At 44.1% G+C, this 26,781-nt stretch overlaps 1 protein-coding gene across 9 annotated transcripts in view; it reads right to left on the bottom strand.

The window, feature by feature from the left end:
- TTC23 (tetratricopeptide repeat domain 23) overlaps window positions 1–26,781 on the bottom strand; it is a 148,644-nt gene that overhangs the window by 2,809 nt on the left and 119,054 nt on the right. For all 9 annotated transcript variants that reach the window (XM_061158602.1, XM_061158605.1, XM_061158606.1 and 6 more), the window contains 3 exons: window positions 21,856–21,983; window positions 16,640–16,789; window positions 121–203 (listed from right to left, as the gene is read on the bottom strand). In XM_061158602.1, coding sequence (XP_061014585.1) covers window positions 121–203; window positions 16,640–16,789; window positions 21,856–21,983 — 361 coding nt within the window. The remainder of the gene's footprint in view (window positions 1–120; window positions 204–16,639; window positions 16,790–21,855; window positions 21,984–26,781) is intronic.

Genomic DNA, 26,781 nt, shown 5'->3' with positions numbered 1-26,781 from the left:
GTAATGGGAAGACAGTCAGTAGACTGTCCTTTCCATGGAAAGTTCCACTGAACCTTACAGAACCAGCTTCCTCTGAGATTCTGATGGCAAAGTACACAGTGTCGGGAGAGGTTGACTCACTTGGACGGGATGTCCATGGTCTGCTGGGTGGCCAGAGTCCTCTTGTCCTGGGGTCCATATAAGAGGGTCTGGATCTGAAGACACTGCAGAACACCAAGTAGTAATCCTGAGGTTATGAAAATGTCACGGAGCATTTTTTGGGAAAATCATGTCTCCCTTTAATGAGAGAAAGAATAGCTCATTCACACACCCCTGCTATGAAGGAATTAGTGCATGCTCAAGGTTTCTCCCAGGAACAGTCTGACCGTCAGTGTAGATATTCTGTGTAATTGGTTCACTTTGTTGTATAGCAGAAACTAACACAACATTGTAAAGTAACTACGCTCCAATAACAAAATTGTGGGGCGCGGGGGGAATTCTCTGAGGGATCTAGGCAACGTGTGCCCAAAGCACTGTTTCATTGAACTCACTGTGACTGTTCTGTGCTGTTGTAGTCCCAAAGTCATATCCAACTCTGCGACCCCATGGACTGTAGCCCGCCAGGCTTCTCTGTCCAGGGGGACTTTCCAGGCAAGAGTACTGGAGTGGGCTGCCATGCCCTCCTCCGGGGGATCTTCACTACCCAGGGATCAAACCCAGGTCTCCTGCATTGCAGGTGGATTCTTTACTGTCTGAGCCGCCACGGAAGCCCAAGAATACTGGAGTGGGTAGCCTATCCCTTCTCCAGGGGATCTTCCTGACCCAGGAATCGAACCAGGGTCTCCTGTATTGCAGGTGGATTCTTTACCAGCTGAGCTACCAGGCAGGCCCTACTCTGACTATCTGTATGCAAAACTATGTTTAAAAGTTGTATTTTTAGAAAATATAGGCAAGAACATTCCTATTGCCCAGAGGAAGGGTTTCTAATTTTAAATGACCCTTGCTACAGCTCAAAAAAGCTTTTAAAATGTTTTTGCTTTTTTGTAAACAAATGCTTTATATGGGCTTTCTATATTCATTATACACAGCAATTTCTTAGAAGCTGATTTGTTTGGGAGTTAAATATTCAGCTGTATATTATCCAGGAGTGGCTTGTCTTGATTTCTCCCTACTGTCCTGCTCAACAGAGATGAGAGTTGTGCCCAAATGGTCAAAATAATACTGAAGAATGACATGGAGGGACTTGCTTTGCTGAATGTCAAGACCTTTTAAAAAACTATAGTAATTAACACAGTGTGGTTTTCATCCAGATAAATCAACAGAACATGGTAGAATCTAACACTTGATAGACGACAGAAGTGGCCCTAAAGAGTCTGTAAGGAAGAGCTGAACTAGTCAGTAAATGGAACTACGAAAGCAGTGGGTTTTCCAAATTGAAGGAAATGGATCCCTACCCCATATCAAACACAAAAGTTAACTCCAGATAGTTTTGGGAACTAACTGTAAAATGAAAACTTGAAACTTACAGATGAAAATTTTGAAGGATATCTTTTTATGATCTTGAGGTAGGGAGGTATTTCTTAGACAAGATCCAGACACACCAAAAGTAAAAAGCTGATGAAATTTAACTATATTAAAATTCAAAACATCTGTGCTCCAAAATGTACCCTAGGCAAGGTACAGACAAACCAGACTGAGGGAAAATACTTGCACAAAACTGAACAAGGATTAACATTCAGAATACATAATGAACTCTTATAAGGTAATGAGAAAAAAAAGCTACTAATAGCAAACTGATCAAAAGATAGAAACAGATTATTCAAAGAAGTTGAAAACAGACTGGCTAATAAACACACCTAAGCTCACTACTAACCAGTAATCAAAAGAAAACTTCAGTGAGATTACCCTTTCTCCTAACAAATTGCAAAAATTATAGTCTGATGATAACACAAAGCTTCATCAAAATATGAGGCAACAAGAACTCTTTTATATATTGACAGTGGGTACTAAAATTGGTACAACCAATTTGGGAATATTTTGTAGAATGATGCCTGGGAATATTTAGTAGTGGATAAGTAAATTGTGATATATATATATTGTCTATAGATGACACATACAAATTTTTAATGTATGTATCCACACAGATGAATCTCATGATTATAGAGAGGAAAAAGCAAATTGCAGATGAATGCATGTAATATGTGTGTGCATATTTGAATGTAAAATAAAACTATAGTAAAATAATAAAGATGAAATGATACCTAATTCAGTATAGTAGTTATTTGGAAATGGAGTGGGGCACATGCTTCAACTGTATGGGTCATGTTTTATTTTTACACTGAGCAGTAAACTCAGAAGTGCTTGTTATATTATTCATAAATTTTCTTATATCTGAAATATTTCATAATATATTTTTAAAAGACTGAATTTCTTTTTTACATGGTAATAGTTTGAGTCAAAAAAAAAAAAAGTGTGCGGATTTGAGGACTCCATACTAAAGACTGTATTCATTCTTATGGGTCAATCAGAATTTTTTAGGTCTTGGAGAAAATTAAAATGCAGGCAACCAAAAGGCTTTGTTTTTATGAACTGTGGAAAACAGCAAGCCCATCTGAAGGTTTGGTTCCATCTGAGGAATTGAGAATGTGGTTCTGGAATCTGAGAATGTGGTTTTCTTTTGGAGGAAAGGAATATCATTAGATGAAAATATGGGAGGGCTTTTTAAATAACAGAAAATATTCCCTATTTCTTAGCTGAATTATATAACACCAAAAAGGAGGACACATTTCCCTGTTATTCTATTTAGTATATAATCCAAATTCCATAAAGGCAAGGATCCCAGCTCTCCCGAGCAGCAAACCTCACATTTTCTCAGTCTGCATGGAGGCCCTGACCCGGGCTAGGCAACATGCGGCTCATTCCCCGGGATTGAGCTAACCCTGCTTTAATTCACACGGAGATGGCTGTGACCTTGGAAACTTGGGAACCTTGAGAAAGCTCTCTGTTGCTTTGAGGGGAAGGAGATGGGGACACGCTGTAAGCTCTTCCAGCTCTCCTCCCTGTTTGACTCACGGCTACTGGAAGCCTGGGTACTCGCTACTGGGGCCTGCAGAGGAGGTTCACTCAGGGACAGCAGGTGAGAAGCAATTGAGAGGCTAGAGTGTTCTCCTTCATAGTCTGGGGCTCCAGGGCGAGCGCATCTTGCCAGACAGACTTCATTTCCTCCTACCTGGCCAGGGATACCTTCACTCAGTGTAAAAGACCAGGTCGAGATTTAAGCCCCCTGCAAACTTCCCTGTTTACATATGTATGAGTGCCTCAGATGCAGCTCATTTTGAGATGGGCTGATTATTGCCAAATTCAGACTTAAATTGAAGAAAGTAGGGAAAACCACTAGACCATTCAGGTATGACCTAAATCAAATCCCTTATGACTATACAGTGGAAGTGAGAAATAGATTTAAGGGACTAGGTTTGATAGACAGAGTGCCTGATGAACTATGGATGGAGGTTCGTGACATTGTACAGGAGACAGGGATCAAGACCATCCCCATGGAAAAGAAATGCAAAAAGGCAAAATGGTTGTCTAAGGAGGCCTTACAAATAGTTGTGAAAAGAAGAGAAGTGAAAAGCAAAGGAGAAAAGGAAAGATATATCCATCTGAATGCAGAGTTCCAAAGAATAGCAAGGAGAGATAAGAAAGCCTTCCTCAGCAATCAATGCAAATAAATAGAGGAAAACAACAGAATGGGAAAGACTAGAGATCTCTTCAAGATAATTAGATACCAAGGGAACATTTCTTGCAAAGATGGGTTCGATAAAGGACAGAAATAGTATGGACCTAACAGAAGCAGAAGATATTAAGAAGAGGTGGCAAGAATACACAGAAGAACTATCCAAAAAAGATCTTCATGACCCAGATAATCACAATGGTGTGATCACTCACCTAGAGCCAGACATCCTGGAATGTGAGGTCAAGCGGGCCTTAGAAAGCATCACTATGAACAAAGCTAGTGGAGGTGATGGAATTCCAGTTGAGCTATTTCAAATCCTGAAAGATGATGCTGTGAAAGTGCTGCACTCAATATGCCAACAAATTTGGAAAACTCAGCAGTGGCCACAGGACTGGAAAAGGTCAGTTTTCATTCCAATCCCAAAGAATGCTCAAATTACCGCCCAATTGCACTCATCTCACACGCTAGTAAAGTAATGCTCAAAATTCTCCAAGCCAGGCTTCAGCAATACATGAACTGTGAACTTCCAGATGTTCAAGCTGGTTTTAGAAAAGGCAGAGGAACCAGAGATCAAATTGCCAGCATCTTCTGGATCATCAAAAAAGCAGGAGAGTTCCAGAAAAACATCTATTTCTGCTTTATTGACTATGCCAAAGCCTTTGACTGTGTGGATCACAATAAACTGTGGAAAATTCTGAAAGAGATGGGAACACCAGACCACCTTACCTGCCTCTTGAGAAACCTATACGCAGGTCAGGAAGCAACAGTTAGAACTGGACATGGAACAACTCACTGGTTCCAAATAGGAAAAGGAGTACGTCAAGGCTGTATATTGTCACCCTGCTTATTTAACTTATATGCAGAGTACATCATGAGAAACGCTAGGCTGGAAGAAGCACAAGCTGGAATCAAGATTGCCGGGAGAAATATCAATAACCTCAGATATGCAGATGACACCACCCTTATGGCAGAAAGTGAAGAGAAACTAAAAAGTCTCTTGATGAAAGTGAAAGAGGAGAGTGAAAAAGTTGGCTTAAAGCTCAACATTCAGAAAACTAAGATCATGGCATCTGGTCCCATCACTTCATGGGAAATAGGTGGGGAAACAGTGGAAACAGTGTCAGACTTTATTTTTGGGGGCTCCAAAATCACTGCAGATGGTGATTGAAGCCATGAAATTAAAAGACGCTTACTCCTTGGAAGGAAAGTTATGACCAACCTAGATAGCATATTAAAAAGCAGAGACATTACTTTGCCAACAAAGGTCCATCTAGTCAAGGCTATGGTTTTTCCAGTGGTCGTGTATGGATATGGGAGTTGGACTGTGAAGAAAGCTGATTGCTGAAAAATTGATGCTTTTGAATTGTGGTGTTGGAGAAGACTCTTGAGAATCCCTTGGACTGCAAGGAGATCAAACTGGTCCATCCTAGAGGAGATCAGTCCTGGATGTTCACTGGAAGGTTTGATGCTGAAACTGAAACTCCAGGACTTTGGCCACCTGATGCAAAGAGCTGACTCATTTGAAAAGACCCTGATGCTGGGAAAGATTGAGGGCAGGAGGAGAAGGGGATGACAAGGGATGAGATGGTTGGATGGCATCACCGACTCAATGGACATGAGTTTGAGTAAACTCTGGGAGTTGGTGATGGACAGGGAGGCCTGGTGTGCTGCCATTCATGGGGTCGCAAAGAGTCAGACACGACTGAGCGACTAAACTGAACTGAACTGAACTGATGTTGACATGCATTGGTGTTAACTCATTCACTGAAGCATTAGAATTTTACTGACATGTTACAACGATTATTTGAGAAAACCTGAGGTCTCAGGTCAGTCTGCCTTAAGCGGGGGCCTGCAGAATTCTCAGGAGGAATTTCCATTCTTCTTTGGTTATTGGGGTTTCTTCTCCCTGGCCTCCCATTCTCTGTGGAAGAAGATATATTAGCTGAATCTTCATGATTCCTGGAAGAAGGACATGGCAACTGACAGTGCAGAGGTGGATCCTCACTGGTTCTACTAGACACCTCTGTCCCAGAGCCTGTGGCTCATTTTTACTGGGGTGTTCTGTAGAGAGAGTGGGGTTAGGACAGAGGGCCACGGTTGGGTAAAGTGACCCTCTTCATTAATCAAGTCCAGAGGGAGGTGAGCCCATCCCGTCCTACCCCCTAAGTCCCAAGAGTCAAGACTCTCATCTTTCTGGTGTTAATAGGTTTTATTTCTAGGCCGTTTATACTCACTAATGGGCTTCCCTTGGCTCAGCTGGTAAAGAATCCGCCTGCAATGCAGGAAACCTGGGTTCAATCCCTGGGTTGGGAAGGTCCCCTGGAGAAGGGAAAGGCTACCTACTCCAGTATTCTGGCCTGGAGAATTCTATGGACTGTATAGTCCATGGGGTTACAAAGAGTCGGACACGACTGAGCGACTTCATTTTCACATACTCACTAATGAAATTTGCCCAAAACTCTAGCTGAAGAGGGAAGAGGTGTAAAAGGATGTCCACTGGGAGGGAAACAGACCCTCGGCCGCAGTTTCTTTTGTGATGACAGTCCCAGGGAGGACATAGCAGGACAGACAGGGAAGAGTGGTTCATCTAGTAGCTGAAATGGTCTCCAACAGCTAACGTTTCTTAAGTAGTGAAATAATCCATTACTGACTTTAACTAGAAAACATCTTACATAGCCATATACATATGTACACACATATATTTTTATATATGTAATTAGCTATATATTTTTATCTAGAAACATAAATTGAATTTTCCAGTGTTCTGTGGCTCTTAGCTAAATTTGCTGAAACACTTTTGTGTGAGGTATTTCCATTCTTTTGTTAAAAATATTGATAGAGATTAAGCCCGAGTATTGTAAATATCTCACTGAACCAAGTAAAGAACTCCTCAGGCCTCAACAAGAAAACATTCTCCACCAGTAAAGGTATTCTGTACTCTCCCAATTCTCCCAAGGAGTCCAGTACACTGTGATCTGAAATCAGCCTCCAAAGGGTGTTTCTCATTTTTCTTTTAGGTGGACAAAAGAACCCCCAAATTCTGAGGTTCCATTTGAGTTTTAGGAAGCCATACATCATTTGTGTTCTCTTGATTTTATCTGCAGGGACTGGGAGAAGTCATTTGTGTTTTCATTGTTCGCTAAATACTAAAGACCTTTTCTGCTTCAGGAAGGCAGAAGGGTTGAGCTGTCCCCAGAGGGGCCATGTCTGTCTTCCTCACCTGTGTCCCAGGGCCTTGCACAGTCTTCGGTGCCTAAGTGGATGCGGTATTTGCTAAATTAATGAATGACTAAGTAAGTTGAAAAAAAGATCCACTTACGAAGTTCTTATATGGGTCTGTAAGACGTGTTTAGACCACAGGGCTCCAGTGACACGTCAGATGCTGAGACGTCTGGGGAGGAAGCTCTATGTGGGTGCAGCGTCACAAACCTCCTCCCTCAGAATCCAGGCACTCAACAGCAGAAAGTGTGTCCCCCAGGGGCATCCATAATGCCAGGGGGGTTAAGACACAATCTCAAGCATTTGATGAGAACCTTAAAAAGTATATTTGACACGACTTTGAGTTTTGAAAGTTAGGTTTCTAAGGAGCCCGGGGCCAAGGAATCTGGGATCGGAGGCACCGACTTGCCTGCTCTGGCCCACCTCCGAGCCCCCTGGCCGGCATCCTTCCCGGTGCGCACACGCGGGTGGCTCAGCGGCAGCTGCGGCAGGGAGGTTAGCTGACTCAGTCTACTCTGGCTTTAGAAAACTACAACAGTTAAAGACCTGAACTCATAAAAAAGCGTATTTTCTGATTTTGAGGGGATCTCTGCAACTAGTACTCAGGGCCACTTATTTTCATGGCAGCTCCTCTGCAGAAGTGGCCTGATCTCTCCTTTTCTCCAGTCTTAAGTCCTGAAACCGTATCAGCATTTCTATTGGGAAATTTCTGACAACTGAAGTGCTGCTGGGACATATCCTTTTTAATAACAGAGGCGGTGCAGCTAGGGCTGCAGTTAAGCAGCCATCTCAGTTGCAAGGTACGAGACTCAGTGATGGAAAATGGAGAAAGACATGCTTTTCTTGCCTGGGAGGGGTCTGTGCCAAACCTTCAAGCGAGCACATGTATTTTATCTTCACATGAAATGAAAAACAAAGCCTGAGAAAGATAAAATATTTTAAAAGACTCTAACGCTCAGAATCTAAAATCACTGCTCTTCTTTACTCGTATTATCTGATGCAAGAGTGTGTCTGTGGAGGAGAGATTACCCAGGAACACATGGACTGTGCTTCTCATTTTATGTCAGTTCTCAAGGTTAGTATTAAGAAGAAAAGAAGACATCAGAAGTCAAAATACGTGGAAGTAAGAAATGCCTTAAATGTTTAGAAAATCACAATTATGCTTTCATTTAGTAAGCTTTACAAGGCAAGCAGAAGTGATTCCTTAAGTGACGAACCTGGGGAAATGAAAGGACAAACTGAGACACAGCTCCTCAGACAGCTTTTCCTATAAAAACAGGGTCACGTGGGAGCGGGGCTTGGTCTCCCCAGCCCCTCAGACAGCAGCCTCACCCGGGTGTTTGCTGAGCACCCACCACATGCCCACCCTGCGTCCACCTCGGGGTTGGAGCAGCGGTGGGGGGTTTCCAGTGTTGTGCGGGAGCCAGTATTTAAAAACATGTAAACAAACACGGCATGACTGCTCGTAAGAGATATGGTAGAGAAACAAGGATGTGGGCTATGAAAGAATGAGTGGGGGAGAGGTCAGCAGTGGTAGAGGAGGCTCGGGTCAGTGAAAGCCTTTCTGAGCTGACATTCGAATTGAAACCTGCAGGATGGGGAGTCAGCCATGCAAAGAGGGTCAGGTCGGGGGCAGGGAGGTGGGGTTCTGGGCAGAAGGAACGGCAAGTGTCTGAGGCAGCATACCCTGCTCCTCTCTCTCTCTCTCACACACACACACACTCAGACACACACACACACACACACTCACACACACACACACACTCAGACACACTCCCTTCCTTGGAAGGCCAATGAGTCAGAGACCTGTGGGTTACTGCACAGATGGGTAGGGAGCCTCCCATGAGAGAAACAGATGGAGCGGGGCCAGGGGCCCTGGACAAGGGGACAGGAGAGGAGGAAGGAGGGAGGCCAGGCCTGCCCTCCCCGGCTGCCTGGACAGCGGCTGAGCAGCACCCTCCCTGAGCCTCTCCAGTGCCCCGCTCGGCGTCCTGCTCTCCCTGCTGTCTCCGTCACTCCTCACCTCGGGGTTGCCCAGGGCCCACGGGTTCTACATCCTTATTGACACCCCCCAACTCCCCCACAACCCTGCTCCAGCCCCTTGCCACTGTCTCGGAGCCAGCTATCACATCCTTCTCCAGGACGACTGCAACACAGATATGCAGAGAACACGGGCGTCGGCCGACTGTGGGCCGACTCGCCCACAGACAGGCTTGGGCTTTCTCTCCCGAGGGCATGGCCAGCTGTTGGTAGAAAAGCTGGGTCCACCTACTTCTGAGCCAGAGAGAGCAAGAAATCCAGCTCCCTTTTAAAACTGAGTTTTCCACACTGCCCTCTCCTGGCCGGGCTCCCTCCTGACGTGGAGCTCAGCCGCCCCGCCCCGCCCTTCCGGAGTGCGGTAACACCCCCTCTTTCCACTTGTTTAAGGTCACACTGAATTTATGTGGTAGGAGACTTCTGCCTTTCTCTCTGTTCCTGGCTGTCCCCCCTTTAACCCACAGTTCTCCTGCATCCGGTGAGGTTTTGACAATCCCCAGAAGCTCTCAGGCCAGGATGGTCCGTCCAGACCCAGTCCTGCACCCTGCAGACCGTGATGCCTTTAGGAAGGCCTGAGACGTCACGCATCCACCACAAGCCACAGTAAGCGTTCCCATATTAGAGGAACTTTGCACAGCAAATGTAGCCTTGTCCTGGGCAGTCTGTGTTCAGAGCTTATGCATGTTTTCAAAGGGACAGGGAAGATGGGGGGCTGTGTCTAGGCTGCTATAGTTAGGGGGCTGACCCCGAGCAGAGGAACTCTGCCTGGCAGCTGACGACATAGGGCAGCCTGTGACCAGGAGACCTGGATTCTGATTCCCACTCAGTCTGAGTCAGGCAACGGAGGCTCCACATTTTCCCCACAAAAGATCAAGCCCTTGACCACTTTAACCACCAGCTCCCATTCTTATACTATATCAACCAATCTACAAACATCTCCAGTAACTAAGGAGTGCGTCAAGTGATTTTAAGCACACTTCTCAAACCAAGAACAGGATTCTGTATGTGAAATCAATGTCAGTATGACCCTCTTTTCTTTCAGAAGGGATCTGAGGTGGACGGCTGCAGCCCAACAGTGGGTTAGTCAAAGATGATTAGAAAAATCAGGATTAAGGGATCAAGGACAAATCAGACTCTGCCCATGAAAGCAGAATGGGCTAACACGGGGCTCTATGGGACTCCAAACTAGGTTCTGGATTGTCCAGTATCCAGGTCAATGGGGAAAACACCACAAAAGCTAAAGGGAAAGTGAAACTAGGTGGGCTGCTGGTGGAATGACAAGATATTCCATGAATGAATGAATGAATCATGTAGAAGTCTCTGTGTGTTTAGCAGGATGGAGAACAGCAAGGACTTGACCTGTGACTACGTAAGACCTGTCCAGGGTTGGCTTTCTCACATACAAGCTATGAATAAGAAACATCTCCTTTCCCTTCTTCAGATGATTCATCATGGTGGGCTTTGAATTTCTTGGCAAGAGAGGTCACAAAAAATCATTATTTTGTGGAAAAGGTTTAATGTCCCCATCTATAAGTGGTGGACGGAACCCTGATGATGTCAGTACCTAGCAGGGAGACCAGGTCACGATGGAACCCAATCCAACTGCACACAGTATTGGGTCCGGGATTAGTCTGGAGATGCTCCTGACCTAGGAAACAATCTTTGTGAATCCCATTTGCAGCCTTTTACCTGGATGAAAATCTAGGTCTCCATGTAGAAAAACGTGAATTTTGTGGTGGAAATTTCCACCTGGAGCCAACAGAGTTCTCCAGTGTTCCCCTGCAGATGCCTTTGAAAGAAAGGCCCACAATGCGGCTTTGTTTCAGTAACTTATTCCCGCTGTCTGCTTTGCTTCTTGTGCCTTCCTGTTCTTCCTGTGCAAGGGGCCACGCCTGGGCCTGCAGCGCGGGAGGCACATCTGGAAACCCAATCAATGGATTCCTGCTCCAGAGCTGAAAACTCGGGGCGGGGGGGTGGGGGACAGCTGTTGTGGTGGTGAAATAACAGGAACACTGGGCCAGGAGCTTTAGAGAGTTGCTGCTGGCTCCAGAGAGCCCCGCGCTAAATATGGCATCTGAGAAAGTCCAGCTCAGCAAAGCCTGTGTGTGCCCTGGTGTTTGTGGAGCGACCAGTCCTGTCCTCAGGTGGGTGGGAGTAGAAATGAGAACTGTGTGTACCACAACCGGCAAAACGTGCAACATACGTTTCTGCCCTTTCTCTCTGACTCTGGCATGTGGCAGATAGCTTTAAAATGTCAAAGTCATTGTATTCAGAACTGATGGTTAAGGAGGTCAAACTAAAGGAAAACACGACAGCAACTTCCACTGCAGACTCTGGGAGTGATGAAGCCTGGAGTTTCCTGACGCTGAGCTGATTTCCAGCCCCGTGGGTGAGCCTGAGCATGGAGCAGTGTTTCTCAACTTAAGCTAAACTGCAGGTCCCTGGGCCCCTCGTGCTTTGCCCCAGATTCTGCTTCAGAAGATGACCCTGATGCAGGGGGTTTGAAACCAATGCTTGGCAAACCAGCGGCAATGAGGAAAATGTGGGCTTTACTTAATGGTAACTTGTCCATAGACAATTTACAACTTCTAAGAGCCTCAGGCCCCTTGCCTGTAAATCACAGCTACCAAGGTCTGACCTGGGGGGCTGCTGTGAGGTTTGGAAGTGATGTACGAGCTGCCCCAGCGGCAGCAAGCCTGGGCCCCAGAGCGTGGTCAGTAGTGGAACCAAAGCAGCCCTTCTGGAGTCAGCAGGGTGACATGAAGTCTTGTGTGGCCTCAATTCAAATGCCTGCTCGTCCGCTGACATTTGCTGCCTTCCAGCACTCTTGGGTCCCCTCCCCTGCCTGGAGTTGACTGAGCTGAACCCTCGGCAGAGGTGTTCCCTCTCTCATCTTCACTGCTCAGGGGAGAAATGAGGAAGGGGGAGTGGGGAGGAGGCTCCTGTACGGGGGTGACGCCTCAGCGGGAATAGCTCCTCCTGGGCCCTTGGGCATCCTGCGCTCTGCACCCGGGCCTAGCCCTGACCAGAGCTGCCCCGCTGGCCTCGCCTCATCCCCGCGTCAGAACAACCGTGGGAGGGAAGTCGGGTTCTGTGTTGCTGTTATCTCCACTTTACAGACGAGATGATGGAGGCCTCTTGCCTCAATTCTTGGGCCATCCCATCCCATTTCCAACACTGTCCTCAACAGTGATTAAAAAAAAAGTCCAAAAAACAAATATAGAATGACTGTGCCCTGCTTGAAATTCCATCAGTGGCTCCCAGGTGTTAGAGCCGGGTTCAGAAATTTTTTTCTGCAAAGGACAGGTGGTAAATATTGTAGGTTTTGTAGGCCAAGAGATAGAAATCGAGCTACCATGTGGGTACTTAACCTAGTAAGAGAGCGAACAAACATTTGTAGGCAAAATTTAAGGTATAATAATAATAAGTACATTATTTTTGGTAATCTAATTCTACTAATGAAAATAATGGGTTTCTTTTTTTTTTTTTTGCAGGGGGATAAAATTTCACTTGGAGGAGGAAATGGCAACCCACTCCAATATCTTTGCCTGGAGAATCCCATGGACAGAGGAGCCTAGTGAGCTACAGTTCATGGGGTCATGAAGAGTCAGACACGACTGAACCAACAGCACAGAATTTCACTTAGCTTGGGTTTAAAGTCAGTGTTCTCCACCATCAAATCAATTTATGATCACCTGTGAAATGATTGCAGATTTTATAATCATCTGTAAAAACCATTTTTAACTTAGGGGCCACACAGAAACAGCTTCTTAAACAGGAGTCACTATCTGGTCCCTGAGTCTCCCCTCCCACCTCGTTTCCGGCATGGGAATTCCCTTCTCTGCTCGGCAATGCTCTTTTTCAGGACTACTTCTCTGGCTACCTTCTCTAATCCCCTTCCTCCCACTGATTGTAGTATGAACCCGTAGCACAGAACTGAGCACATAATGTCAGAGTTAGGGGATTCGCCTAGACTCTTTTAAGGGTAGGGGCTGTGGCAAGCCTATTAGTGCACATGCCCCCAAATAGGGAGGGGCTCTAGTGACCCTGTTCAGGTTGTCTGATCAAAGGACAGTGATTTTTGCGCCCCCTCCACTGTGGGCCACCCAGCGGCCTGAAGTCACCATTGTCTTACCCTGCACCACACCCCTGGCCTCGGGTGAATGGTCAAGGTGGGCACCAGATCCAAGCCAGGCCTCTCAGTCTTTGCCTGAGAACTTCCAAGCTCTGACTGAGAAATGGCAGTGGGGGCTGGAAGTAAAGCTCTGGAGGGCTGGCCGCCATCCCCTGCTGGCAGGGGAGACGCTGCCATGAGTGAGGAGGAGGAGAAGGTGCAGAGAGAGGCAGGCAGGGTTCCTGAGCAGACAGCACCCTGGTGCCACTTGAGTTTGGCCTTGACTCTCTCTCTTGAGGCTCCGCTGGGTCTTTGCACTGCTAATCATACACCTGTCAGAGCTTCCTTGGAAACCATAAGACAATAGATGCTTCTTTATACCTAAGCTAATTTGAGTTATATTGTCAGTGGCAACCCAAAGGCTCCTACTTATCCTGATCTTGGCATTCTCTGTACTCTGCAACTGGTTTCCAAACTTCCTCTAAGCACAAGAGGCACCTATTCAAACAGATTCTTATTTGGAAGCCCATGAGGGGAGAGTGATGATAGTGTAGAGTAGATGTCACAGTATGGGCTGCCTGGTGCTAAATCCCCACTCTGACGGCTCCCAGCTTTGCAGTCCAGGCCCAGACACATCCTTTCAGCCTCAGTTTCCCTCTCCGTGAAAACAGAGAGCAGAGGTATCCAAATCTTAGGGTTTCTATAAGGCTTATGTAAGTTAACAGATAAATCATTTAACTTAGTGCTGGGGACATAAGAGTCACTCAATAAGCATTAGCTTAAAAGTGGGGGTTGGAGAAACCCAGAGCAATTGCCACCCTCAACTCCCTTTCTCACCTTTTCCTCACCATAAGTTAGCCTTTGGCACTTCTGTCATGTCTAACTTCTCTAAAATGGTTGGTATGATATATCTTCCTGGCTAGACTAGAAAGTCTCACAAAGACAAGAGGCATATTTTTCTTGGCTATTCGTTGCCTTTCCCCATTCTGCCTACAACAGTAATTGGCCCATAGAAGATATTCAATAACTTGCAGACTGATAATGAACATGTATTATTTCATTAAAAAATAGCCAACATGAATGTTACCAAATCTGGTGACTTTTGCAGCAGAATCAGAAGTCATAAAAAGAGAAAAAGTCTTGACTTAAAGGACAGCTCACTCAGAACTAAAGTTAATTCTTTTGGTTTAGGCAATTATTTTACTTAAATAGGTTTTCACCATTTTAAAACTAATTAATGTAATGAAAACACAACATGACAGAACTTTTAAATGCATTTAAAGCAATAATAAGAGGATAATTCATAGCCTAAAATGCTTATATCAATAAAAATGAAAACGCGAATGAATTAAATTCCCAATTCAAAAAGGCGGGAAAAATCCCAACAGAGTAAAACAAATAAGTCACAAGGAAAGAAAGAATAAAGATAAAATCAGAAATTAATGAAATAGAGAATTGGAAGGCCATTTATCCATGGAATTCAAATCCCATTTCTAAGAATAATTAACAAAGTAGACAAACCACTAACTCAGTCAAGAAAAAAGCGTGAAAAAAACCAACTAAGAATTAAAATGGGAAAATAACTATTAAAAAAGTAGAAATTGAAAAAGTTCATCAGACTATTTGGCAAATCTTTATGCAAATCAATCTGAAAATGTAAATGAAATAGATAATTAGCCGGGAAAACATAGTTTAACAAAGTGACCCCACTAGAAATAGAAAGCTTCAACAGACAAACTGGTTTGTAAAAGAAATACAGAAAATTATCAAGGAAATCACCCCACTAAAAGCACCATGCCTAAAGAGTTTCACAGGTGGTGTAAACTTTCAAAGACTAGATAGTTTTAATGTTGTATAAACTCCTTTAGTACATAGACAATAAAGGTAAACTTCCAAATTATTTTTATGAAGTAAAATAACATTGATATTTAGACAAATATCACTTACAAGTATTGGTACAAAACTATTTTAGTTGCAAAAAATAAATATTAGCAAACAGAATCAATATCACATTGAGAATAATTCATTAGGACTAAGTGGATTTATTCCAAGAATGCAAGGTTGGTTTGATATTATAATAAAATGCATCCATATTAAGCGTTCTAAGAAGAATCATCTCATTATCTCCACTGATGCTGACAAACTGAATTATTTTATCAAATAAAATCCAGCAATTATTTCTAATTTAAAAAAACTCATAAACATAGCAATTCTTGAATACTTCCTAACCACAATAAAATATATAAATCTTAGTCCAAAGCCAGCATATATTAAGTGAGGAATCACTAGAGACTTTTCCACTAAGACCAGGAAAGAGGTGAGAAAGCCTATCATTCCAACATTATTTATTATTGTACTAGAGGTACGAGGCAATTCAATAAGACAAAAATAAATCAATCAGAGGCATAAAATTTGGAAAACAGAAGGTAAACTGTTTGCAGATGATATAATAGTATACCTGGAAAACTTGAGAGAATCAGTGCTCAAATTAACTCAAGTAGCAAAAGAAGCAAGCTAGCAGAACATAAAATTAACACAGAGAAACCTATGGTCTTTGTCTACACAAAAATAACCAGTCAAAATACATAATAGTGGATAAAACTCCACTTATAATAGCATTAAAGAATATAAAATGCTTAGAAATCAGTTTAGTAAGAAATGTACGAATCTATATGAGGCACACTTTAAAATGTTCCTGAATGAGGCTAAAGTAGACACGAACACAGATAAAGACATCCCTTGTTCTCTGGTAGAATGACTCAACGTCATAGTGATGTCAGTCCTCCTGAGACCCATTTATAAGTAACACAATTCTCCAAAAAATATCACCAGATTTTAATGGAGCTAGACAAGTTGATACCAAAATTCATGTGGAAAAATAAACATGCCAGAATATTTAGAAAATCTGATATTCTAGGGGTTTATAAAAAAATAATGAGGGGAGTCTAACCCTACCAGATACTATACCATGCTATGAAATCTCTATAATTAAGGTAATGAGGTACTGGAATTCAAATAAACAAAGAAAAAAATAGAATAGCAAGAAATTTGGAAATAGACTCAAGTACATGTGGGAATGTAGTATATAATGAGAGTGTTATCTTAACTCACTAGAGCACAGATGGACTCTTTAATAAAATGGTGCTGGACAACTGGGCAGCCATTTGGGAAGAAAATAACATTAGAGCCATACCTTATGCCATACACACAAACTCCAATTTAAAAAGAAATAAACATAAGTACTAGAGGAACATATGGAAGAGTTCCTCTGTAAACTGAGTGAACAGAAAGAGTAAAATAAGATTGATGAATTACATTATTTACAAATTTAAAATTATTTGCATGGTAAAGAATAATTGATAATTTATTAAAAAATCTATGTGCACAAGAGGATTACTATATCTTTTGCCCCAAAAAGTGTTAGCTGAGATCAACTGCAACACTGATGCCATCTAACCTAAATAAGCCACCCGTAAAGTTTCATTTAAGAAGAGTGTGGTGCAGAGGCAGGAAGGGCGGGAGGATTTTCTTCCGAGTTAGTCGGGATACAGCTTTACCTTCTTCAGTTTCTTGTGGGCCCCGGTCTGGTTCCCCTGTGCCAGGTCAGCCACACCCAGGAGCCGATATGTCTCTGCCACCTCAGGGCTGAAATCACCAAACACGGCCACTTTGGCCTCCAGGGACTCTCTAAGGATTGAAGCGGCTCTCTGCGAAAGGAATAAAAAGCAGTCGGTTAAATAAAAATGTTCATTGCCTCACTATTTACAATAGCCAGGACATGGAAGCAACCTAGATGTCCATCGGCAGATGATTGGATAAGGAAGTTATGGTACACAATAGAATATTACTCAGCCATAAAAAGGAATGCATTTGAGTCAGTTCTAATGAGGTGGATGAGACTGGAGCCTATTATACACAGTGAAGTAAGTCAGAAAGACAAACACCATATATTAACGCATATATATGGAATCTGGAAAGATGGTACCAACGATCCTACATGCAGGGCAGCAAAGGAGGCACGGGCGAACAGACTTTGGGACTCAGTGGGAGAAGGAGAGGGATGATTTGAGAGGAAAGCACTGAAACACATACATCACCATATGTAAAACAGATGACCAGGGAGAGTTTGATGCATGAAGCAGGGCACCCGAAGCCGTGCTCTGGGACAACCTGGAGAGATGGGGTGGGGATGGGGGGGACACATGTGTACCTGTGGCTGATTCATGTTGATGTATGGCAAAAACTGTCACAATATTGTAAAGCAATTATCCTCCAATTTAAATTTAAATAAATGAATTTTTTTTTTAAGTTCAAAGCTGGATAAAGAAAATGCCAGTACCAGTGCCTCCTAAGAAAATGATGTAACTGATACGCATGATATGCATTTTCATTTTTAGGGAGAATGAGTTTGGGTAGTGTGTCTCATGAGCTGAGCCTACTTACCTTCTCAAATAGGAATCAGGAAATAATGTACATGGGGTGGAGGGGTTGGGAGGGGGTCGGGGATGGTTCGAACTCTGAAGAGAGAATACATAAAAGACCCCTGGAGAAAAAGCCACCTCAGATGTTACAGGAACCCATTTTAGTTGAGTTGAGCTGAGTTCAGTCGCTTAGTCATGTCCAACTCTTTGTGACCCCATGGACTGCAGCACGCCAGGCTTCTCTGTTCATCACCAACTCCCGAAGCTTACTCAAACTCATGTCCATCGAGTTGGTGATGCCATCCAACTATCTCGTCCTCTGTCATCCCCTTTTCTTCCTGCTTTCAATCTTTCCCAGCATCAGGGTCTTTTCCAATGAGTCCGTTCTTTGCATCAGGTGGCCAAAGTATTGGAGTTTCAGCTTCAGCATCAGTCCTTCCAATGAATATTCAGGACTGATCTCCTTTAGGATGGACTGGTTGGATCTCCTTGCAGTCCAAGGGACTCTCAAGAGTCTTCTCCAACACCACAATTCAAAAGCATCAATTTTTCGGCACTCAGCTTTCTTCACAGTCCAACTCCCACATCCGTATGTGACCACTGGAAAAACCATAGCCTTGACTAGATGGACCTTTGTTGGCAAAGTAATGTCTCTGCTTTTTAATGTGCTGTCTAGGTTCGTCATAGCTTTTCTTCCAAGGAGCAAGCGTCTTTTAATTTCATGGCTGTAGTCACCATCTGCAGTGATTTTGGAGCCCAGAAAAATAAAGTCTCTCACTGTTTTCATTGTTTCCCCATCTATTTTTCCCCATTGATTATTCCCCCATGAAGTGATAGGACCGGATGCCATGATCTTAGTTTTCTGAATGTTGAGTTTTTAGCCAACTTTTTCATTCTCCTCTTTCGCTTTCTTCAAGAGACTCTTTAGTTCTTCGATTTCTGCCATAAGGGTGATGTCATCTGCGTATCTGAGGTTATCGATATTTCTCCCGGCAATCTTGATTCTAGCTTGTGCTTTATCCAGCCCGGCATTTCTCATGATGTACTCTGCATATAAGTTAAATAAGCAGGGTGACAATATACAGCCTTGACGTACTCCTTTCCCAATTTGGAACCAGTCTCTTTAGCTGAGTAGGAAAAATAAAAAGTACCATGAAATGCATTGTGTCCTTTACATGTCAAGAACTGTGCTAAACAGTTGATGTGTGTGAGCTCCTTTAGCTCGCACTCTCTCTTTTCCATAAGGATAATTTTAGTCCTCGTTTGACAGAGGAGGAAACCGAGGCACAGGGCAGTCGAGAAGCTCGCTCAGAGTCAGAGAGCCCATCAGTGGCAGAGCTGGGTCTGGTCCTGTCTGCTTCAATCCCTCTTAGTTTCAGGCTCTTCTTTCTCTGGGCACATTGATGTTTGTATGTAAGTGAAAACTATAGTTCCCTGGCAATTTATCTCCTTACACAGTATCCAGAATATATTCCAGGGTTTTCTGTTTCTCACAAGAAATACTTCAGGAAATGAAAAGCAAACATTCGGACATGGTGAAAAGTTACATAGGTCTGACATTCTGTTTGGTTTATCTGACTTATTTATACCCACATGGAATAAAAAAAAATACGGGTTGGAATTCATCTCTTCAGTCAGACACTAAGACATACAGAGGGAAAGCCCTGCATGTCGATCTCCCATGTTTCTCCAAAATTCTTCCACCATGTCCTCCATGAAAGCATGGTTACAGTCAGAGAACACAAACGCCCAATTTAAGAGCCGAACAAAGAAACCGGTGAAGAAGCCTCGCCCATCACTTAGCCCTAAAGGCACCCTGCCAGTACTCCCCAGACAGAGGAGCTGGCAAGGCCTTCACTCATTTTATTGGCAAGAATATGAATTAGGTGCTGGGGTCGGGATCAGGGAACCCCAGGAAAAGCACTGATAAGAGAGAAACAATTTCTTAGGTGGAAAGACAAGTCACTGCTGGGGAAGAGCTGTGTCAGTTGTGAAGTGTGTGACCCCCCACTTGGTTCAGGTCTTCCTGATGCCGAAGCCTGTCATGTCCTGTCCCAGGGACCACGAGGCAAGTGCTGGGTTTGGCAGCTTTTCCATGAAAATTGGCTGTCAGGCTTGCAGGAGCCAGTGGGGGAAAGAAGAGCCCAGCTCCTTCTCCTAAAGGATGCTCTCAACGCCATTTACAGCGTAATTGGGGAAGCTGGAGATAGAAGTGCATGTTGAGATGGCAGTGGGAAAGATGCCACATGGACATGGGTATAGAGGAAATCCAGACTGTGATAGTCTCTGAGAGTTAGACAAGTTTAACGGAGAGAAGGGAAGAATAATCAGGATTCAGGTGGACTAAGAGGCAGGCTTGGGCACCTGGGCACACAGCGGTAGGGGGGCGAGCACACGGCACATTCAGGGCCAGTGAGGGGACGAATGTGACTACAGCCGAGGACAGAACGCGGAGCAGAGGGAGGTGAGGCAGGCGTCACAGGCTGGGCTGGAAGAGGCGGCGGCATGCCAGGCTGAGGGGTTTGGATTTTCTTACGGGGAATAAGAAGTTAGAGAGGGTTCTTGTTGGCAGAGCAGCACAACTAGAAAAATATCTTAACACAGTTCAAAGGAACTTTTTCACTTCCATGTGTGCATGCGGGCCACATAGCTTTAGTTGTGTCTGACTCTTGGCCATTCCACAGACTGTAGCTGGCCAGGCTCCTCTGTCCAGGGAGAGATTCTGGGATTCTCCAGGCAAGAACACTGGAGGGGGTTGCCAAGCCCTCCTCCAGGGGATCATCCTGACCCAGGGATTGAACCCGCATGTCTCCTGCACTGGCAGGCGGGTTCTTTACCACGAGCACCACCTGGGAAGTGCCACCATTATGGTAATACATTACTACGCTATACAATTACATTAAACTGGATTCCATGATGAAAAATAGTGGGGACAATCTAATGAAGACTGAGGGAGAGGAATCAGGCAAGCTGGTGAGTCCTGAAGGATGGATCTGCATTAGCCAGGAGATCCATGAAGAACCTTCCAAGAGCAGGAAACAAGTGCTGACACGGCCCAGAAGTGTGGATTAGAAAAGGCCACTGTGCAACACACGTCAGCGGAGGGGGCAAAAATGAGACTGGAAATGCCAGCAGATTTCAGATCTTGCAAGGTATTGTGGGCAATGTGGGATTCCAGCTTCTCTTAAGGGCACTGAGAAGCCAATGGAGTATTTTACAAATAGAGGCCTGCTGATCAGATTTGCTTTTTTAAAAGATGACCATGGCTTCCTTATTCAGAATGGGTTAGAAAAGGGCAAGAGTGGAAGGAGCAGTTGGGGTGCAGGGTTTGCTAGAGTGGTCCAGGCAGGCGATGATGACTGGCAGAGAAGAGATGGCAACCGATGGATGGAGTCAAGGGGCTTTCTGCAGGTGAAGACGACTGACGAGCTAGAAGGGGTGAGGCATGATGGGGGCACACTTCCTGTCAGACTTCTGCCCTGAGTGCTCTCCACAGAGCTTCTAGAGATGATCTAGAACCCGAGACCCCCGGAAGGCCCCTCTCTACTTGGCTGAGTGATCCAGAAAAAATATGGAAACTCCATTTATTATGATTACTATAGCCCTATTTGGCCTGAGAAACATGGGTACACCTAGATTGAAAATCCATCCTTAAGCTCACATCAGTTGAGAGAAGGGTAAAGCATTGGGTTGGGAGAGAACTGTTGAGCAGGTCTATAGAACAGCAGAGGAAATAAAAATGTTTTCCTCTCAAGGATTTACTTTTGATGGATTAGAGTTGAAAATACAGATATATTTATATAAATCAAGCATGTGGCTGTCTTGTAGATGTTAGGCTTATTATGGAACAAGTTCCCAAGGGTTTAACTACCCTTGGGATAGTTAAATGACACTAAACTCTGAGTCTGGTTCCATTTTTACCAGCCATGGGAAACTTGCCTGTATGGTTCAATGGACAGTGAGCCATAACTTCTGCACTGTGTAGTTTTTGTTAGATATGCAAATTTCATTCGTTAGCCAAGATAATAAGACACACTAATTGCTACCTTCTATGCCAGCTAGGACCACAGGTTGTGATAAGCTGGGACTGTCCATCTGGTTCTCAAGGTTTCTAGTCTTTTAGGGTGCTTTGCAGGTGGACATGGCATCTAAGTTCTCATAATTTATTGTTCCCCAAGAGTGCCTATCCAGGAGCTGGCTACCTGGCCTTATGTATCCCTCTCCCTGTGGGGCCTGGCACATGCCTTGTACACAGTAGGTGCTTAAGGCTTGCAGAGTGTAGGAGTCGCCCTTTGGGTATCAACTGGGTTGCCCGAGTAAATAACTGTCAGTTGTGGTCCAAACTCACTCACCTCATCTTGTCCAGTGACTTGTAGGAAATGGCAGTAATCATCTTGAATTGAAAGAAATTTGGCTTTCTCCATCCCTTCAGCATCCTTGAGATTAGCCATGCTATCCTGAAAATACTGCTCAGCCACATCTAAAGAAAAGCACCACAACAACAATTTTGAAAACTGCTCACAGATTTGAAATGAAAACAGAATAACTATGCATTTAGTGATGATGAACTATCTGAAAATAATAAGTAACTGGACAAGATAACCCAGTTAGGGAAACTGTCTTTTCCCATTAATCTGACTGCTTTATTAGACAAGGTCTAGTTCTCAGAAAGATACTGCTATTTATTTTCATCGGTTTTCATACATCTCGGCCCTCCCAGTGATATAGTAAGCAGAGTTTATGCAAACAGGGAAACTATTTCCCCTAGACCTGACGCATCGTTAAGTTTTCAGGTTGATTAACCATTAATTCCTCATAAAGCTCTAGTTGCTCCTTACTGAGGTTAGAACTCCAAGGATTCATTGACTTTAGTGGATGTTATAATCTTGGAATGTAGTTTAATAACACTATAATTCTGGAAAATACGGCTGACATGCTGCTGAAGGATAAACCCCAACCATTCCAAGCACTTAAACATATTGGTTATAATGTAACAAAGATATTTTTAAATATTTGCCAATATTGAAAGCAAAAATCAAAAAAGGAAAATCTCAGATATGAAAAATGAAGAGGAAACTGAAAGCCAGAGCAGGGATGGGGAGGGGGAGCTGGGAGCTGAACGGTCCAAGAGGGGCTTAGGAAAAAGGTCTATGGTATTCCAAAATGCCCAGAGTCTCATAAGCCTGAGCCGGGCTGGTTACTGAGGCCTGAGGCCTGTGTGTGGTAAGCAGATGACACGAGGCCCCTGCAAAATTCAGTGTCACAGGCAGGTTTCCAGGATGACCCCAATGACCCTCATCCTTGGTTATGACCTCCTCATTGATTATGGGTGGAGCTTATAGATAGGCTGAGATATTACTCCTGTCATAAGGAATGTCATATAGCACAGTAGACTGTAAGAAAGTGAGATTACTCCTTGGGTCTAACCTAACGTCACCAGAGCTTTAAAAGCAGTTTTCTTTAGTTGGGGGCAGAGAAGGAAGGCGGAGAGATCCAAAATATGAGACGGATTTGAAAAGGAGGTTCTCCAGTCCTGAGATGGAGGGGACCGTGGTACAAGGACCCAAAAGTGGCCCACAGGAGCCGAGAGAGGTCACAGTCAGCAAGAATATAGGGGCTTCAGTCCTACAACATAAAGAACTGAATCCTGCTAATAACAGGGTTGAGCTTAGAAAAGGACCCCATGCTCCAGATGAGAAGGTAGCCGGCTGACAACTTGATTTTAGCCTCAGCAGAGAAGCCACTCTTACCATGCTAGACTTCTGATTGACAGAACTGAAAGCTTAAACTGCGTGTTTAAACAACCATAATTTGCTATGCAGCAAAAGAAAACCAGTATAGCCAGGAATTCCTAAAACCAGCAATTGCACTGGTCCAAAGAGAAGCCTCCCGGCTGTCCCTCCAGAGGCCATGGCTTGAAAAAGCATCTGAAAGAAACTGGGAGACTGTACGTGGAGCATGCACATGTGTGAGGGCAGAATTTGCACCATCTACTTTATTTGGAAATTCTTTTTCTTCCCCCCCCCCCCCTCAATTGTTTCCCTTCCTTCCTTCTGCACTACATGGCTTGTGGGATCTTAGTTCCTCAACCAGGAACTGAACCCAGGCCTATAGCAGTGAAAGTATGGAATCCTAACCACTGGACCGCCACGGAATTCTCTTGGTTTGGAAATTCTGAACCAATAAATTGAAGCAGAAAACTAAGGCCTTAATCTCCAAAATATACAAACAGATAATATAGCTCAACAACAACAACAAAACAACCCAATAGAAAAATGGGCAGAAGAACTTAATAAATATTTCTCCAAAGAAGACACACGGATGGCTAGAAGGCAAATGAAAAGATGCTCAACATCACTAATTATTAGAAAAATGCAATCAAACTACAGTGAAGTACCACCTCATACCAGTCAGAATGGCGATGAATAAAAAATCTAAATACAGCAAATGCTGGAAAAGGTGTAGAGAAAAGGGAACCCTCCTACCCTCTTGGTGGTAATGTAAGTCGGTGCAGCCACTATGGAGAAACAGGTTCCTTAAAAAACCAAAAACAGAATTACCATATGATCCAGCAATCCCACTCCTGGGCATATACCTGGACAAAACTGTAATTCAAAAAGACACACACCCCTCATGTTCATAGCAGCTTTATTCACAATATCCAAAACATGTAAACAACCTAAATGTCCATCCACAGATGAATGGATAAAGAAGGTACAGTACGTGCATACAATGGAATGCTATTCGGCTGTAAAAAAGAATGGAATAATGCCATTTGCAGCAACATAGATACAACTAGAGGTTATCATACTAAGTGAAGTCAGAAAGACAGATACCATATGATATCACCTGTGTGTGGGATCTGAAATATGACACAAATGAACCTATCTATGAATCAGAAACGGAGTCACAGATGCAGAGGATGACTTGTGGTTGCCCGGGTGGGGGCAGGGGAGGGAAGGACTGCTAGTTTGGGATTAGCAGATGTAAACTATTATATGCAGAGTGGGTAAGCAACAAGGTCCTTCTGTATAGCACAGAGTTTATCACAGGGTATATTCAACATTCCTTGATGATATTGTGATATGGTTTATCACAGGGCATTTTCAATACCCTGTGATAAACCATAATAGAAAAGAATATTTAAAAAAGAAACTCTGTAAAGTAGAATCTAGTCTGAAAGTAGAAAAATTTTAAGACTCCAGCACAGGGGTCACAAACTTATTCTATAAAGGACCGGATGCTAACTATTGTAGGCTTTGCGGACCAAAGACTTGTAGCACAAAAGCAGTCAGAGATGATATGTGAATAAAGGAGCCTGGCTGTGTGCCAAGAAAACTGTTTAGAAAAATGGGCGGGGAGCTTGATTTGGCCCCTGGGCTGAAGTTTGCCGACTCCTGCTCTAGCAGAGGAAAACGTGAGTGTCCCTGAGGAACATGGGACCACCCCCCACTGCCACAACCCAAGTGCCTGCTGGAGACAACCTTATGGGTTCACATGACGAGCGCACAGTTGAGGCAGATTATGACCCATACACACAAGGTCTACTTGACACTTCCATTTGGAAATCTAGTATGAACTATGAACTGTGTAGCACAAATACACATGAGCACAAAGGTAAAATGTTATCTCTAGCTTCTTCAGGCTTCCTCTGTGTTTGATTATTTTCCCTTTACCACCTCTAATTTTGTTTCTGTGCTTTCTCCCCATTTTCTTGATTAGACAGGACAGGGTATTGTCTATTTTAATATTTTTGCAGAGAGTGGGCCCATGGATTAATTTTTCTCATATTCTGATGTGAACGACAGTACTTGCAAAGAGGAACCACAAACACACTGCTCCAGAACTCACAGAGATGGACGGATGGGGCAGGAGGTCCTTGTTCTGGGAGGTGGAGAAGCAGGTGGGAAGGAGGGTGGGCCCCAGGGGTCAGGTGCTGCCTGCCCTCATGCCCAGCCCTGCCGCCAGCCAGCTCTGCGCCTCCCAAGCTTGGCCTCCAGTTTCTCACGTCAGAGAGGGGCTTTCGTGCCAGCGCCTCTGTTATAGGGTGGCTGTAAGGAGTAGACGGGTTAATGCCCACAAATAACTGATGACACGCCTGACACCTAGCCAGTGCTCAGGAAACATAGAAATTTTTAGTTTCAGGGACAGTTTGTGGCTATGGGCCTCCCTCATCCACGCTAGGCTAACCAGCGGGGACACTGGGAGCAGGGATGGACATGGAGAGGACAGAACAGTGCTATGAAAACAGACAGAGTGGTCCAAAGTCCTGAAGCGTGCACATAAATGGCTCCATACAACTCGAGAAGTTGAGAACAGCTCTGAAATTCACAATGAGAAATGTAGGTTTCTGGAAACGATTCAAGTACCTCCCAAGTGATCTGTTGTGGAAAGGAGAGACACAGACAGCTGGGAGACGTGTCTATCCAATCCAGGCAGCCTAAAGACAATTCAGGTCTGAAAACAAGCAAGCGTCACTTATCTGCAAGATCTTCTCTGCTGAAGATCTATGCGGCTGTCAGAGAGAAGTGAGAATTGGGCTGGGGGCTGCTGCCTGTCAGGGAGGTCAGCTGGCCCCAGGCTTTGAAACTTGACAGAAGTCTAGTAAGCTGGAGTCCCGGCTCCACTCTTTTACTGGGGGTCTGTCCACTGCCAAACCAGCAGATGGATTTCTAAAGTAGTTCTCAAATTCTTTTCTTGGTAGAAGAAAATTTTACTACTGTATATGAAAAATGTTACATCACTTTAGTCTTTGTTGACTCTTGGGAGAATATATTACAGATTAAATGTTCGAACTAAGTATCTATTTTGGTTACTTTGATAATCTGATGACAGCAAATGTGGAGATGATGTGGCATTTATATTGTTGATTGTAAAAGCATTACAGAGATGTATGTTCCATATCTAAAAATTAACAAGTCTACTCAAGAATGGAGTACTGTTAATGTTTTAGTTTCTGTCTAACTGGAAATTAACCAGAGACTGTAACTGAGCCATTCTTGAAGAGGAGAGGTTCTTCTGAGTCTCAGCCTTGTTTTCCCGAGATGAACCCTCACTCGAAAGATGAGCAGATGTAAAGGGCATGGGAAGGAGGCAGGACCAAAAGGGTAAGAACTGAGTTTCTGACCCAGGCTTTTGCAGAAGTGGTGCCAGGCTCAGAAAAAGGAAGAGGTCAAAAGGGATGGGGAGTGTTCCCCTCCCTTCCTGGGTAAGGAGCTGGTCTTCCAGACACAGGTGGACATAGCTGTGCCTTCTCACTTTCCAGCCCCTCATAAAGT

The sequence above is a fragment of the Dama dama genome, chromosome 13, assembly GCF_033118175.1.
Source record: "Dama dama isolate Ldn47 chromosome 13, ASM3311817v1, whole genome shotgun sequence".
In the NCBI taxonomy this organism is placed as follows: Eukaryota; Metazoa; Chordata; class Mammalia; order Artiodactyla; family Cervidae; genus Dama; species Dama dama.
Note: the sequence above shows the minus strand (reverse complement) of the source record. Positions and strands in the feature narration are given on the sequence as shown.